Genomic DNA, 15,678 nt, shown 5'->3' with positions numbered 1-15,678 from the left:
GAAGCATAAAATTCAGTAGCACACTACACACCAGAGCATGCATCTCTCACCCACAAGCAGGCACGCATACAAATAGTTCGAGTCTGGAGAGTACAGATAATAATTAAAACACATACAGAGAAGAGTGAAATAATCCAGCTTCTTTCCAGTTGACGAAAGTAAATGATCACTTGCTTATGGAGTTGAGGCAGCAACAAACAGCTCCATCTTCTTCCTGTCCATGCATGGCATGGCTGGTGCTTAAACTCAGGATCGTTGGGGTGCTTTCGGAGTTCTCTTCTCACTGGGCCTGGGTTGCAGACTTGCAGTCACCATTCAGCTCGACATTCTTCAACTTGGAAAGGTAGAGGAATCGAGGAATGGTCTCCATTTTGGCGAAGGGCCAAACAATCCACTCAAGGTTGGGAACTGTCCCAGTTTCGAAGGTAATGTTAGCTATGACGCTGTCATCAACTACCAAGGACTTGAGGCTCTTGAACTCCTCTTCCTTGAATATGAGCCCGTTTCAGGCATATGAATTGCGCCGAAGCCTGAGGCAACACAGAGCTGCACGTTTGCCAAGGATGCACATATAGTCTTCTGCAACCCTCCTCCTCCCAACCCTAGCCGCCCCTCCCCCTCCCTTCCTCGCCGTCGCGTGAGGCAGCCGCCGGGCAAGCCCGGGGCGCCAAGGATCGTGGCTGCGGGGCCTTGGCTCCCCTGCCTCTGCGAGAGGAACCCCGGATCTAGAGCCGCGGCTCCATGGTCGAGGCACGACAAGCTAGCAGCCGTGTGGACAGTGGATCTAGCGTCCTGGCCGCGCGGGCGGTGGGATCCAGTGGTCGTCGACGGCCGGCGGCGGCTTCTGCGGTGGCCGGTGCACGTGATCTGGCGCATCCCCTCCTCCCCTGTTCGGCGTGCGGGCTAGCCTGGTCGGGTCGCGCTTCCTAGGGTCGCCGGTTCTGTACAGGAGGCGATGCTAGTGGTGGGGATCTAGTTCGGGCGAAATCCCTGGCCGGCCATGGCCGGCCGCATCGACGGCGACGCCTGAGGGCGCCGTTCCCCTCCTTGGAGGCATCGGTATGGACTGATCCCCTCACTTCCCCTCCCCCTAGGTCTCCCGGGCGAAAGCCCTAACTTTGTTGGGCGGCGGCGGCGCTCACGGTGTCATTCCCTTCTTAAAGGTGTCGCTTTGGGAACCTTGGGGCTGGGTGGCGCTTGTGGGTGGTGGGCGACGGCGATGGTGCGGCCCTATCCTAGCATGGATCTGCGTCCATTGTTTGAAGATGGACTCGCGTAGGTGGAGGTCGTCGTTTGGCGTCATGGTGGCGTCGATGGCGGAGGCACCTGTCAAGGCTGGCACGTCAATCTGCTGTGAAGATGAACCGGTGGAAGATGGTGGCGGCAATACATGTGAGTGCGTCAGACCGGTTTATGCCCCGGACCCGGTATGTGGCTCGGTCGGGGCCTCCGGCTTTAGATGTTAGGCTTAGTGAGAGGTCTGGGTATTTGGCCCAGATTGCACCCTTCATCATATGGACAGGAGTAACGGCAGATGTTGTCAACATGACAGATTCAGACATATTGTTGTATTATTTTGTAAGGTCCTCGGAAATAATCAATAAAATAATCGCATGCATCTTCCAAATACGGAGACCGAGGATCATCCTCCTTTTCTAAAAAAAATTATAGTCTTCTGCCAGGTAAGTCATGCTCATTGTTAGCATAGCAACTCCCCATTTTTCAAGTTTAGGAGCCCTCTGCTCCAAATTTCATTCAACATCAACAACTAAATCGGGAAAATCGTACATATTTTATGAAACCATGTGCGATGGCTCGAATCCATAGTCAATCCTACTTTCGATAGGACCGGTTGACAATTGAATCTAATTTTTTCTCATTATTTGATTATCCATAATAGTGCGTAAAGAAAGTCCGGAGGAAGAGTGGCCTTGAGTTTCTCGTCCCTTTGCCTTAGGATTTGTTAATTCTCTTTCTCGATGGGACGGGGAAGGGAATCCGATTGTCGGCTTTTTTTTTCCTCTATTGATGTTCTACGAACAAGAATCTTTTTTTTCCGAATTAAATGGAGAATCCAGGATCTTTTATGTTTTTTACCTTACTATGTCGCTAGATACAAAACAATAAAATAAATATTATATATACAAAAATACAGATTTTGATGAAATTCAACAATGTACTACTCCCTCCGTCTCATAATATAAGACGTTTTTGGACGCTACACTCAATAAAAATGAACAGCACATATATAGCTTTAGCGGTGAACCAAGATAGTACAAGGAAAATCGAATACCACACTACACACCAGAGCATGCAGCTCACACACAGACATGCAGGCACAAATAACAATCCAGGTCTGGAGAGTACAAATAATTAAGCAAACAAACAAATGCACCCAGGAAAGGTGCATGAATTACACAAGACAGATAGAATTCAGATACAATGAGGAGCGAGACTGAAAGATGGTCAGGCACTCCTACAGTCAGCTGCCTCTTTATTCAGGATGATAAATGAGTGGGGCAAACACCGGGCGAAACAAATTTCCAGTTGATGGAGAGTAGTCCATCAGTTGCTCACAGAGATGGAGGCAGCAACCGTAGCTCCATCTTCTTGGTGTCCACGGCCTGGCTTGTGCTTGAAATCAACACTGTCTGGCAGCTCTTCATATACTTGTTTCACTATATCTGGGTCGCAGTCACCATTGAGCTCGAGTTTCTTTAACTTGTCAAGCAAGCGTACTCCAGAAATAGACTCCATTTTGGCGAAGGACCACACAATCGTCTCGAGCCTTGGAGTTGCTGCTGTGTCGAAGGTAATGTTGCTGATGACGTCGTCGGTGACAACGAATGACTTGAGGCTCTTGAACTCTCCATCATTGAATGTGAGCCCGCTTCCGGCATAGGTATTGCGCCGAAGCCTGAGGCAACGCATAGCTGCAAGCTTGCCAAGGATGTGTATATATTCTTCCTCCAGGTAAGTCTCGCTCAATGTTAACTTGGTAAGTTGATCAAGCTCTGCAATCCACAAGAGGAGCCCACTTCTAATGCCACTAATGTTCAGGCTCTGAAGAAGTTTTGGAGGTGAAGCTAATGGAAGAGTATCCTCGGCTTTGGGTGCTTTGTTGATCTGGATTGACAAGGAGCGCAGGCAACCGTGTAATTTTTCAATCTGTTGGAATAGAACACCCAAGCCACCTTTCTCAGCGGAAAGAATCACACCCAGTTTCCTCAGCCGCAACAGATGACCAACATCAGTTAAATCATTAACATTGCCGGGAGCTTCAACATGGGATAGTGTCTCCAATTTTTCCATTCCTTTAATGCCTCTGGGAAGGCGCACGGCCATAATCAAATCCTGAGACCCATCGGAGCTGTTGCGGGAAGACCCTTTTGGGCCAGAAAGCAGATGCTTTAGCACTGGAAGCATGATTGATCTAGTGGTGAAGGCCCGTACCGCTGTCTGCCGGATGTCCAAGGTTTCCAGACACTGCAGCTTCTCGATCTGCTTGGGTAGTTTAGTGATATCTGTGTTCCTGAGGCTCAAATACTTCAGCAGTATTATTTTACAGATGCTCTTCAAATGTTGCTTCTTTAAGCCCCTGCAACCTTCTAGATCCAACATCTTCATAAGCTGCCACTGAGATGACTTTGCCAAGTATGGTAGAAATGCTACAATGCATTGCTATCAGCTGCTTCCACAGAACGGTCCGCACGAGATGGCTGCAATTGCACCCCAGTTCTGCTGTGAACGGGGAGGTGGCGAGCCAAATCGGGCGGTAGGTCCGTGTCCACAAAGTTTACATCTCTAGCAATCCTGTTGATGACTTCACGAACAATGCGATGCAATGTAAAGGTCTTGATCTTTCCCGTGTCACCGATCTCCACAGGTTGAATGAGAGCTCTTGAGAGGAGTGCATCGAAACAGGAATCAGCTTCATCTTCTGCACGATTCTCCCTTGACCTTATCAACCCTTCAGCTATCCATCTTCTACACACGGTTGTTCTCCTAATGGGGTCACTTTCTGGGAAGATGGTTAGGTACAACAAGCAGCTCCTGTACTTGGCAGGCAGGTCATTGTAGGAGATCTTCACCATTTGCTTTCCCACACTTTTGTTTGCGTGCCGACAACCCTTTAAGGTTTCATTGATGTGGTCTAACTGCGTTTTACCTCTTCCAGGGTTTGCATATACAAGTTGTTGGAACATCTTCATTGCAAAGACATCGGGGTGACATAATCGTAAAATACTACCTATATCATATTCACCACCGCAAGAAGAACTAACAAGCTCATTGGTATTACCGTAGAAAGCTAAAAATAGACTTTTTAGTCTGAGGATTTTACAAGTGGACTCTACTAAATCAGGATCCCATGTGGTAATGACTATAGCACTACCACGAGAGCCTTGAGCAGTAACATGTAACAGAGCAGACCTTATGTTATACCACTCTCGACTAGAAACTTCTGCAAGAATGATCAAGGATCGTTTACCTTTGAGGAACCCCTCAAGTTTATTGGTGAGTTGCATGGCCTCATCCTCCTTGTCATCACCCAGTGATGTTTCAGTACTTTTCTCTGCTTCCACCCTGAGCACGTCTTCTTGTTCAGCTGGATGGGGCGCCACTTGGTGTAGTATTTCCTGCAGTAATACGACCACAGAATCCAATTTGATCCTGTTGACCCAGGCTTTGCAACTAAATGAGCTGATTTCCTGCTCATATAGTTTCTTAGCCATAAGAATTGTGAAATCATCATCCCGGATGTACTCATATATATCACTGTATTCAATGTATTCGTATTCATCCCAGATCATCAGGAATATCCTCGGGCGTGATTCCCTGTTTGCCAACTCCTCAACAGCTCCTTCCTCACACTCACACAACACGGACTTGATGGTCTCATCCATGATTTTCTGTTCATAAGTCACTTTGTCATCCGACCACGAACATCTGACAAGAAGAGCGCGTCTCCGAGCATCTTCCTCCTCGGCTTCAGGTCCATCTGGGGCTTGTACATCCTCATTCATGAACATCTCACCTTCTTGGCCAGCAGCCGGTGGCACGGTGATACCGTACCTCAGCTGCTTGTGGCCCACATCATGCGCCTTGACCTTGAGCTCCCGGATCCGTGTTGCAATCTGGTGCCGCTCTGGGATGGTGCGCACATACCTTATGATGGACTATGTACACATGACCGAGACACTCTCCGGTCAATATTCAATAGCGGGACCTGAACGTTCATATTGGATCCTACATATTTTACGAATATCTTATCGATTGAACCTCTATGTCAAGAATTCACACAATCCCGTATATCATTCCCTTTGTCCTTCGGTATGTTACTTGTCTGAGATTCGATCGTCGGTATCGACATACCTATGTCAATCTCGTTACCGGCAAGTCCCTTTACTCGTTCCGTAATACAAGATCACGTGGCTAACTCTTTAGTCACTTTGCTTGCAAGGCTTGTTTGTGATGTTGTATTATCGAGTGGGCCCCGAGATACCTCTCCGTCACACGGAGTGACAAATCTCAGTCTTGATCCATGCTAATTCAATGAAAACCTTCGGAGATACCTGTAGAGCACCTTTATAGTCATCCAGTAACGTTGCGACGTTTGATACACGCAGGGCATTCCTCCGGTGTCAGTGAGTTACATGATCTCATGGTCATAGGAATGTATGACATGCAGAAAACAATAGCAACAAAATGACACGATCATATGCTACGTTTATAGTTCGGGTCTTGTCCATCACATCATTCTCCCAATGATGTGATCTCGTCGTCAAGTGACAACACTTGTCTATGGCTAGGAAACTTTAACCATCCTTGATCAACAAGCTAGTCAACTAAAGGCTCACTAGGGACATTGTTTTGTTTATATATACATGTATTTATGTTTACATTCAATACAATTATAGCATGGATAATAAACGATTATCTTAAAACCGGAAATATAATAATAACTTTTTAGTATTGCCTCTAGGGCATATTTCCAACAGTAATATGCCAAGTGTTTGAAAGAAGGAGTTCAATTTTTCATACTCCCCTCCCCAATCGGATTGGACAACAATGATCTTACTATCAAATTTGTGTTCAACGAGTGCTTGAAAATTGTGAAAGACTTGAAAAACATCAGATCTTTTCTTGAGGAGATAGATCCAAAAGTATTTGTATAGTCATCAATGAAGCTCACATAATAAGTATGTCTAGCAACAGAACTAGGGGCAGGACCCCAAACATCAGAAAAAATGAGCTGCAATGGTTTTGTAGACACACTAGTAGATATGGGATAGGGCAATTGATGACTTTTAACCTTTTGACAAGAATCACAAACTGTTTCAAGATTACGCTCACCAACATAGAGGAGCTTACTTTTCCTAAGCGCTTGTTCTACTAAATGAAAAGATGCATGTCCTAATTAATCGTGCCACCTAGCTGAAGATAGTTTGGTGACACCATAAGCTCTTTTATTGGATCTCCTAAGCCTGGGAATCAACGGGTAAAGCCCTCGAACACATCTACCTCGATAGAGAGTTTTCTTCGTGACCTGATCCTTGATACATGCAAAAAAATAATCTAAGATGGAATTTTAGATGATTTATAACTGAATGACCAACATGCTGAATCCTCATACCTGCTCCATTTGTGGTGTGGATATGTTCTTGTACTTGATACTTCTCCCTCATCATTACATTTTCCAACTCATTGGTGATGTGGTTGGTAGCACCACTGTCGACGTACCAGCTAGTGTCGACTCCATAGGATACTTCTGCTCTATTGGCTACTTTCTCATCTTGAGATGAGTCCTCGTCCTCCTCAAACCTGTACCAACAATCTTTGGCAGAGTGTGCCATCTTGCCGCAGATCTGGCAACAAATTGCAGCAGGACGTGAGTTGTTTTTGGAGCCGTTCCGACGACCCCTTTTATTGTTGGAGGAGGGTCGCCCGATGTTGTCATCGCCGCCGCGAGGGTTAGGGCTGTTCTTACCCTTGTGCCGTGATGAGCCACGGTACGTTGAGGAGCCGCCGCCACGACCACGAGCTGCGTTGGCGGAGGACTTGAAGGCGCCGTCGTTGCCCGAGCCGTGAAAGGGGACTACCCACCGATTAAAATTGCTCATCATGGCAAAAAGATCTTTGAGGGAGACCGGTGCGGTGTGCACGTCGAGAGCGGACACGAGCGGCCGGTACTCCATGTCCAGCCTAGCAAGGATGTAGGATACCAACTCATCATGCTTGATTGGTTTTTGCACGACGACGAGCTCATCACCAAGAGCACGCATGTGCGTGAAGTAAGCCGTCGTCGACTGTTGCCCCTTCTGTGCGTTCGCCAGGGTGATATGCACGTTGTTGATGTGGGCTATGGACTGCAATGAGAACATGTTTGCAAGTGCAGTACAGAGATCATGTGCATGGGCAATCGAAGTTACCTGCACGAGGACCTCTTTTGACAGGTTGTTAAGCAGATATCCGAGTACATGTTGGTCCTCCTTGTCCCAAACCTGATGGAGAGAGTTTCGCGACGCTTCTTCCTTCCCGTCTTTGTCCTTGGTGACGACCATCGGGGCGGGTTCCAGCACGGTTCCATCGGCATAGCCGAAGAACCCCGCACCTCGGAGCTGGGGCGTGATCTGGGCACGCCATAGCACGTAGTTGCTTCGGGTGAGCCTTTCCCTGATCTGACCACTAAGACCGTTCTAGAAGACGCTGGAGGAGGACATGTCGAAGCTCTTGGGTGGAGATTGAAAGATGGATGTAATGGAACATGCTAGGCTCTGTATACCATGTGGAAGATGGCGGTAAGCGTCATGCTCTGTTGGGAGCCGCGCCTTCGTGTTATATTTTTTTAGAAAAGGAGGAAGACCCCCGGGCTCTACATCTGAGCGATGCATGCATCCATTTTATTAATTATTCACAAAAGACCTTACAAAGTAATACATCAGTAAGACTGAAGCCACCTCTAGGCAACATATGTCGCTACTTCTATGCAGTTGATGAAGGGATGCTGATAGTTTGGGCCTAATACCAAACAGACCTCGCAACTAAACCTAACATCTAAGACCTCAGGCCCCAACCAAGCCACCTGTCAGGTATGGGGCACCCACCGGTCCGGCGCACACTGAGAGGTCACCGCCGCCAACTGCCACCAATCCATCTCCAGAACTATACTAACGCATCCACCTTGCCCGGTCTAGCTGCCGCCGACGCCACCACGACGCCAGACAGCGTCGCCCTCCTGCGCGAGTCCATCTTCGCACATCGGACGCCTAATCACCAGGGCGCCACACCATCGAGATCCGTCGCCTTCAATGTGCAGGATGAAGCATCACTCCACCGAAGAAAACATCCACTAGTCCCCCGAGCCCGCGTACACCTCCAAGAATGACGCCCCCAAGGGGGAGACGACACAAGCGCGCCGCCGAGCCTTCGTGTTATATAGCAGGGGCTTATCCCTGATATGCATACAGGTAGTTGAGAGGATTACAACTTGAGATGCAAGAAAGATCTAATGAGAGAATAGAGACGACAACTAGCTATGGCTACAAGATTTAAAGCCTTTTACGATGACAACATGCTCTCTATGTTCCACTTGCCACTGTCTGCTCAAGCTTACCAGGAGCTGCTTTCAGTTCAATCTTTGCTTCAAGATCTAGATATTGACCACCAGGCCTCTGACAGATGGGTATGGGGAAAGGATGCTAAGGCCTACACAGCCAAGAGATACTATACTCATATTCACAGCAGTATTACACCAAACCCTTTACTCAACTGGATCTGGAAGAGCTGTTGTACCATGAAGATTACGATGTTTTCCTGGATGCTCATCATGGACAGACTTAACACCCAAGACATGCTTGAACGGCGTCACTGGAATGTTTCAGACTCCAATCTCTGTGTTCTATGCCATGCTAGAGTCAAGGAAGACAGAGATCACTTATTCTTCAACTGTCTTTTCAGTACCAGGGTCTGGAATTACCTGCAGATCACATGGCAGGGTCCATCCATGTGGAGTGCTACTGTAGCTGCTAAGCGAGACTTCCATAACCCCTTTTTTGCTGAGGTGGTCTTCACTGCATGTTGGAACATCTGGACTGTCAGAAATGCCAAGGTCTTTAACCAGGAGCAGCCAAAGTTCAGAAAATGGAGATCTGGTTTCATCCATGACATTTCCCTGTTAGCTCATAGGATTAAGGCTAGTTTCAGGGATGATCTCTTTAAATGGGTTTCCTTTTTGCCTCCTTGAGGTTTGTAACCTTAGCTTCCCATCCCATTTGTACATTCTAATTTCTTCTTGTACATACTACTCTTATTTATGGGAATAAAAGAAAAAAGGTTGTGGGGGGTTTTCCCTACAGTAGCCGGTCAAAAAAAGCTATGGTTACAAGATTTCCTATAGCCAACAACCATCCGTGACCGGCCCAAGTTACCTCCTCGTGCCAACTAACTCTGATGGTTTAACACGAGGGTGTCCCCTCCTAACAGGCTATTCTTTTTGGGGGAGAGGATCCAAGTCCTCTCATAAGTCGTGTTGTTCTTTGATTGAGTCTGGTTGACGCGTGTGGGTATGAAACGCTGATGTTAGCGGACCCGGAATTGTGTAACAACTGTCGCCTTCCTTGATTTGAAGGTCCGACCGATTCTTGACGAGCAGTTCAGCAATGTCTTCTCTCTCGTAGAGAACGGGATAGTGGAGCGCCGTTTGCCCTTCGTTATCATCTACTACCGTATCGAAATATAAGATGTGCATCTTACACTAAAACGCGTCTAGATACGTGCAGTCCAAAAAACGCTAAAACATCTTATATTTCGATACGGAGGGAGTACATTTTATTTTCTACGGTTTACAGTTAACAAAAGAACTGATGTGAAGAAAGAAAAAAACAGCAATCCACATGGTGCAAGGTACAAGACTAGGTGAACTTGACTACACATCATCAAGGCAACAATAATGCACATTTAGTAAAGTGCAAGATGTCATTGATGTAAACAAACTTATGATTCATTTCCTTGATCATCATGGGCATCGAATGCTGCAAACTTCTTGGTGGAATATATCTGCACAAAGGGCTATGGGGAGTCTCTTTGTCCTCAGGTCTTCCCACGTCCAAGTAATGCAGCTATGGGCTACATGTCACCCTTTCCTTTGAAGAACAAGACATGTTCAGTAAATTAAATTTGACAACAAAAGGACTTGACAAGTGCAACGAAGCAGGAGTAAGGACTCATGCATCTACTAAAGGTTCGCAAGTTTTTTGTAAATGTATGTTACCTTTGCGCAATTAGACAATTCGTCACACGCCCAGTGCTTCCATGCCCACTGGCTTGAAGAACAAAACATAGAACATGGTCAGTACAACAAATATGGCAAAACAAAGGAGATTAAACTAGCGAGTATTTCCCTTGAACTGAACATTGGAACTAAAAAGAAGAAACATGACATACAATACAGTGCATGTAAGATTGTAGGTGTCACCAATAGGTTAGTACAACGTACTTTAACGATGATGATTTAAGTTGAACTATTACTGTCTTATTTTTACTACGTACTATGTAGGGAATTTCGAACAAAAGGGAGGTAAAAGCTGGACACGAAACAAGTATTTGCACAAATACCTTAAGAGGAATCTAGTATTGATCTGCTCTGCTTCTTGTAAGTTTGGACACTTCAATATCAGCACCTTTATTTTTGACACTGCCTTTGCACCACCAATTGAAACTAGGTCTGGAAAATCCGAAATCACCAATTCCTCAAGTGATGCAAGGTTACTGCACCAAATGTGACCTGGAATGGATGTTATACGGTTGCATCCACCCATGTTCAATGCGACGAGGGATGTGAGGTTCTGTAGGCAGCTGGGAACACATGGAGATATATCACCACATCTCGTTAAGCGGAGACTTTGGAGAGATGAAGGCAACACCAGCCCCCTTTGCCAGTTGAGGCTTGGACACACAGTGACCACCAGACGTTTTAGATCAGTAAAACTCACAAACCTTTCACCGGGCAGGGACAATAAATTGCGACAATATTTGACGTTAATTTCCTCAATGGCAGGTAGATAGTTTTGTGATAGGAGGTCATCGAGTGTTGACATGTCACCACATATAACTGATAGGACTCTAAGGGACGAGAATGCGCCAACGCTTCCTGCAATAGATGTAAGATGCCTACATAGAACGCACAACTGCCATAGAGATGGAAGACTCCACGTATCTAGTTGGATGGACGTGACAAAATCACATGACAAATCAAAGTAGGTAAGTGAGCAGCAGTCAATATTGGAAAAGAGACCAGATTCATGCAAACTGAGCTTCTTAAGGGACGATGATACCAATCTTTGGGAGCAGATGTTTGGACACTTGGCCACCTCCACTTCTTCGAGGAAATGCAAATCCCCAAACTTTTCAGTTGGTATTGATTTTAAGATCTTGCAATCTTTAATTCTTATTTTCTTGATGGCTGGTACATACTCTGGATGCAGAAAATGTTCGAGGCTTGATAACATGTAGCACCCATCAATGGTTAGGTCTGTCAGGGACATGAAAATACCAACTTCAGGTATCTTATTTAAGTTTATGCTTTGTGAGAGCATGTGAGATGATATGCTCTCAAATCCAACACAACCTACAAAAGTAAGTGATTTTAAGCTTGGCAACTTTTGTGGCTGAAACCAGCTTGGGAGCGAGACACCGATATAATTCTGGAGGAACAGAGACTTAAGACAGGTAGGAGGTTGCAGAACTTCAAGCAGTTCTCTCTCGTTGTTTATGGAAAAACTGGGGAAGCCTATATAATCATGCTCGCGCATATTCAGTTCCAACCCACCAAGATATTTCTTATTCTTTAGTTCTACTTCTGCTGCTTGATCCTTACTTAGCAAGCGAACATGAGTTATCCCCAAGGAGCCACGAAATTGATTCAGATTCTTCAACCTACTTCCTCTCCACCCATCAGGTGAACCACAAAGATACATACGATACCCATCATAAGATTTTACTTCACGTGATTCAAATTTCCATAAACTGGTCAGCTTACCAAAGTCACTGGGCAAGCTTTCTAGACTGCAGTTCTTGGCATATAAAATCTGCAGATGATAAAGCCAACAAAAGGTTGAAGGGATCCTCTTCAAAAGGCAAGCTCTGGAGATTTCAAAGTACCGAAGATGCTTCCAATTGCCAATACTATCTGGTAACTCATCTGTGGTGGCACAAGAAATCACGCGCATACGCGGAAGTTTGGTACACCATTGTCCCATTACAGAACATGCTTTTTTCCTTAAATCCTTCTTGCAAATAAGGGTGCGCAACTTTGTGTACTTGCATAACCCCAGCAAGCTGGAATGGTCAATGTCACTACTAGGGAGTACATACAGATGACGAACATTCTGGGGAACTTTATCAAAGTCACTCTTACTTCTTAAGATGCAACACTCGTGTTTTGAAACCATTTGTGCCATGTCATGTAACAAGTCATGGATAACATATCTACTGGCGGCTTTTTGAAAGAAGGACCGTGTTACAAGGTCTTCAAAATACTGACAACCAATGTCTTGAATAGGAACACTGCCTTGAGGATCCACAAAGCCTTCTGCTGCCCAAATTTCAGCTAAGCGTGCCTTCTCAAACTTGTAATCTTTGGGATACAGAGCACAAAATGCAAAGCATTTTTTCAAATAGAATGGTAAATACATGAAGCTCAATCGAAGGGCAGGCAAAATGTCAGTCTCCTCTTGTTTCAACTGCCACAGTTCACTCTCAAGTATAGAATTCCAGTGCGATGCTTGAAGGTCCATTCTTAACATGCGCCCCAAAGTTTTGGCAGCCAAAGGAGAACCCTTCAGTTTAGGAAGTATACTTCTACCAATGTGCTCTAACCCAGGATCAATGTTAGAATCATCAGATCCAAATGCGCACCATTTGAAGAAATTCCAAAAGACATCGTCTTTCAGTCCTTCAACTATAATGGGTTCCATTGTGTGCACCCCTTCAGTAACGTTTGGACATCTAGTGGTGACCAACATCATACTTCCCTCTTGGACACTTCTGAAAGGTGCACAAAATCTCTTCCAACACTGCCCATTTTCCTTCAGAGCATCATCCCACATGTCATCAAGGACAATCAATAACCTTTTGTTATTCACACGGTTAAAGAGGGAACGCTGAAGAGAATCCAAATTATCGATTGTTGTCTCTTTTCCGGTACAGGATTCAATCACCTCTTTTGTTAGCCTCTTCACATCAAAGTCATCGGAGACACAAATCCAAACTATGAGGTCAAAGTGAGATTTCACTCGTTGATGGCTGCAAATATGTTGGGCCAAAGTAGTCTTTCCAACACCACCAATTCCAACAATCGGCAAGACGTGGAGACTAAATATTCTTGATTCGTCACTTGCATGGTTGCTTGCTGATTTGCTCGTTGATGCTTTGGCTGAACTAGTTGCCCTCTTGCGTTTTGGAAATGTAGGTACATTGAGAAACCCCAATAGCTGCTTTAGTTCCTTGTCACGACCAAATATTTTCATTTCATTAGGAAAAGATGTGATCTCGGGCCTGACTAATTTGTCAAAGCATAGTGTAACTCCACGTGGCACTGTATTCTCTAGCTGACTTGAAAGATGATTCAACCTCAATTGGACATCATTAAGTCTGTTAAAGCTGCCTTCGATGACTGCATGAAAGAAATCAGTGAAAGGAGATTGGCTTGCATTTCCCTCCAGTTGCATCTTTTTCTCATACCAGCTGAACTCATCAACAAGGTCCTCAGCCTCAGCCACGGCATCCTTGAGATTAGGAAGGAGTTTGCCCACACCATGTTCGTGGCTTCTCCACTCTGCTCTATTAACGAGATCGTACATTGCAGGAAGAGTATCCCTGAGACCTTGTAGGCCACTCTCCAACTGCAACACGTGATCCTGGAGACTTTGCTCCTGTAATCCACTCCATCGGGAGTGCAGAGATGAAATAGCAGACTTGGCCCATTGAAAGAAAGTGACACATTCGTTGATAGCCCCAACGAGCCCAATGGCTGATACGCTCATGGTGGCTGGTATTTGGGCGTTCATTTCTGTCATGCAAGCAAGCAAAATTAGCATCATGGAACTAATTTTTGTAGTCAAATTCTTTAACAAGTCGACTGTTGATATGCCAGATACGTTTGCACCCAAAAAATCCCATCAAAACTAGTTTCAACAGATACTCCAAAAAGTTAAGAGAAACATCATGAAATGAAAATAAAGCTATGAAGTTATAGTAATATGTCTTAGCAATGATTAACAAAGATACTTGTACGTGAACCATACACTGGGATATTCAACTAAAATTTATGCACACATTTTATGAAATGATGAGACTCTGGAAGCAGTACATGAAGGACCAAATTGTCTTAACCACATCATCATAACATAATTTTCAAAGCTAAAATAGATTTCTGGAAGGAACGCATAAGAATAAATGAATCCGTAGAAGATATCAAGGGGCCGTGCTCACCTGAGCTGGATCCAAGCGTCCTGCTTGCCGCCGACGAGAGCAGCAGCAGGAGCGGAGGGGAGCCAAATAACAATCTCTTTGGAAAGATTCAAGCCTCACACTCACAGCTTCTGGGCGGAAGAACCAACCATATGGTAACGGCGGGCTCATAGGTTTGTCCGCCCGCGGAAAAAACGAGGTGAGGTTCTATGATATCATCATGGTACCTTGAGCTTACGATGCTAGCTGCTCTTTCAGTCTTTGTTGCATGGTCCGTCTCGCTCCTTATTGTTGCTGACGGATGTATCCAGGAAAACATGTTCAGCTTGTAAACTACCTACTACTCCCTCCGTTCTTAAATATAAGACCTCATAGAGATTTCATTATAGACTACATAAAGAGCAAAATGAGTGAATCCAGTGGCGGAGACAGCACCCGGCGGGGCTGCTGCCCGGGCTCCCATGGGGCATGTGAATGGAGCTCTAGTAGTGAAACATGGTTTACTTCATAGTTTTTTGGGCAAAATCTAATTAACTTGGCATCATGTATATCTTGCCCAGGCTATAAATTTGAGCTGGCTCCGCCACTGAGTGAATCTATACTTTAAAATATGTCTATATACATCCATATGTAGTCCATATTAGAATGACTATAAAGTCTTATATTTTGAAATAGAGGAGGTAGTATATATCGATCATTTAAACCTCCAACACTACACGGAACGATCTATCCATGTGCGCTGTGAATAATTAGTTATTGTGAAATTTAAATATTATTTTATAGTTTACGCATCCGTTTTTTTTAACGAGGCAAAAGATTTGCCTTCCCTATTAATTAAGAAAATAAATTATTCAGTTAACTAATAAAAAACCGGACAAAAACCAATACAACTCAAACGACACTCAACTGCGACTAGACATCATCCCACAAATGACGGAGAGAAGACGCCATGACTACTATGAGGAGGTGCTTGTGTTGAGGTAAAGGGTCCGTTTAAACCCATAGCCTCCATTCAGAGATCGGAGCACGAAGACTATGTGTCCTCGTGACTTCGCTAGCAACCATGATGGCCCTCAAAACGCGCACCCATCTGCCCTTCGTCGGCAGCGCGTTCACCATGCTCACCCCTCCCTCCTGTGGCTCACCATTCTGGATGCTTGTCGGTGAATCGTTGGAGTATACGACAAGGGGCTTCCCTCTCCGTGCTCT

General features: G+C 45.3%; 1 protein-coding gene and 1 pseudogene across 1 annotated transcript; both read right to left on the bottom strand.

Moving 5' to 3' along the window:
* Window positions 1–280: 280 nt before the first annotated feature.
* On the bottom strand, window positions 281–8,250 carry LOC123405897 (annotated as a pseudogene).
* Window positions 8,251–8,579: 329 nt separating this feature from the next.
* Window positions 8,580–14,042, bottom strand: LOC123405895 (putative disease resistance protein RGA1). Its single transcript, XM_045099416.1, has 5 exons — window positions 12,498–14,042; window positions 12,137–12,199; window positions 10,615–12,086; window positions 10,271–10,322; window positions 8,580–8,672 (listed from the first exon to the last, which is right to left on the bottom strand). Exons 1-5 carry the CDS (start codon window positions 14,040–14,042, stop codon window positions 8,580–8,582), a joined length of 3,225 nt encoding a protein of 1,074 aa, XP_044955351.1.
* Window positions 14,043–15,678: the final 1,636 nt, after the last annotated feature.

This window comes from Hordeum vulgare, chromosome 6H (genome assembly GCF_904849725.1).
Source record: "Hordeum vulgare subsp. vulgare chromosome 6H, MorexV3_pseudomolecules_assembly, whole genome shotgun sequence".
Classification (NCBI taxonomy): domain Eukaryota; kingdom Viridiplantae; phylum Streptophyta; class Magnoliopsida; order Poales; family Poaceae; genus Hordeum; species Hordeum vulgare.
Note: the sequence above shows the minus strand (reverse complement) of the source record. Positions and strands in the feature narration are given on the sequence as shown.

Excerpts from the sequence above, each read along its gene's own strand:
- LOC123405895 (XM_045099416.1), bottom strand. The coding sequence starts at position 14,042 with ATGAGCGTATCAGCCATTGGGCTCGTTGGGGCTATCAACGAATGTGTC. Across the intron at positions 12,200-12,497 it reads CACGGTCCTTCTTTCAAAAA|ATGAGTTACCAGATAGTATT; the intron begins GCCGCCAGTAGA and ends GTGCCACCACAG. Across the intron at positions 8,673-10,270 it reads AATTGTCTAATTGCGCAAAG|AGGCCTGGTGGTCAATATCT; the intron begins GTAACATACATT and ends CCCATCTGTCAG.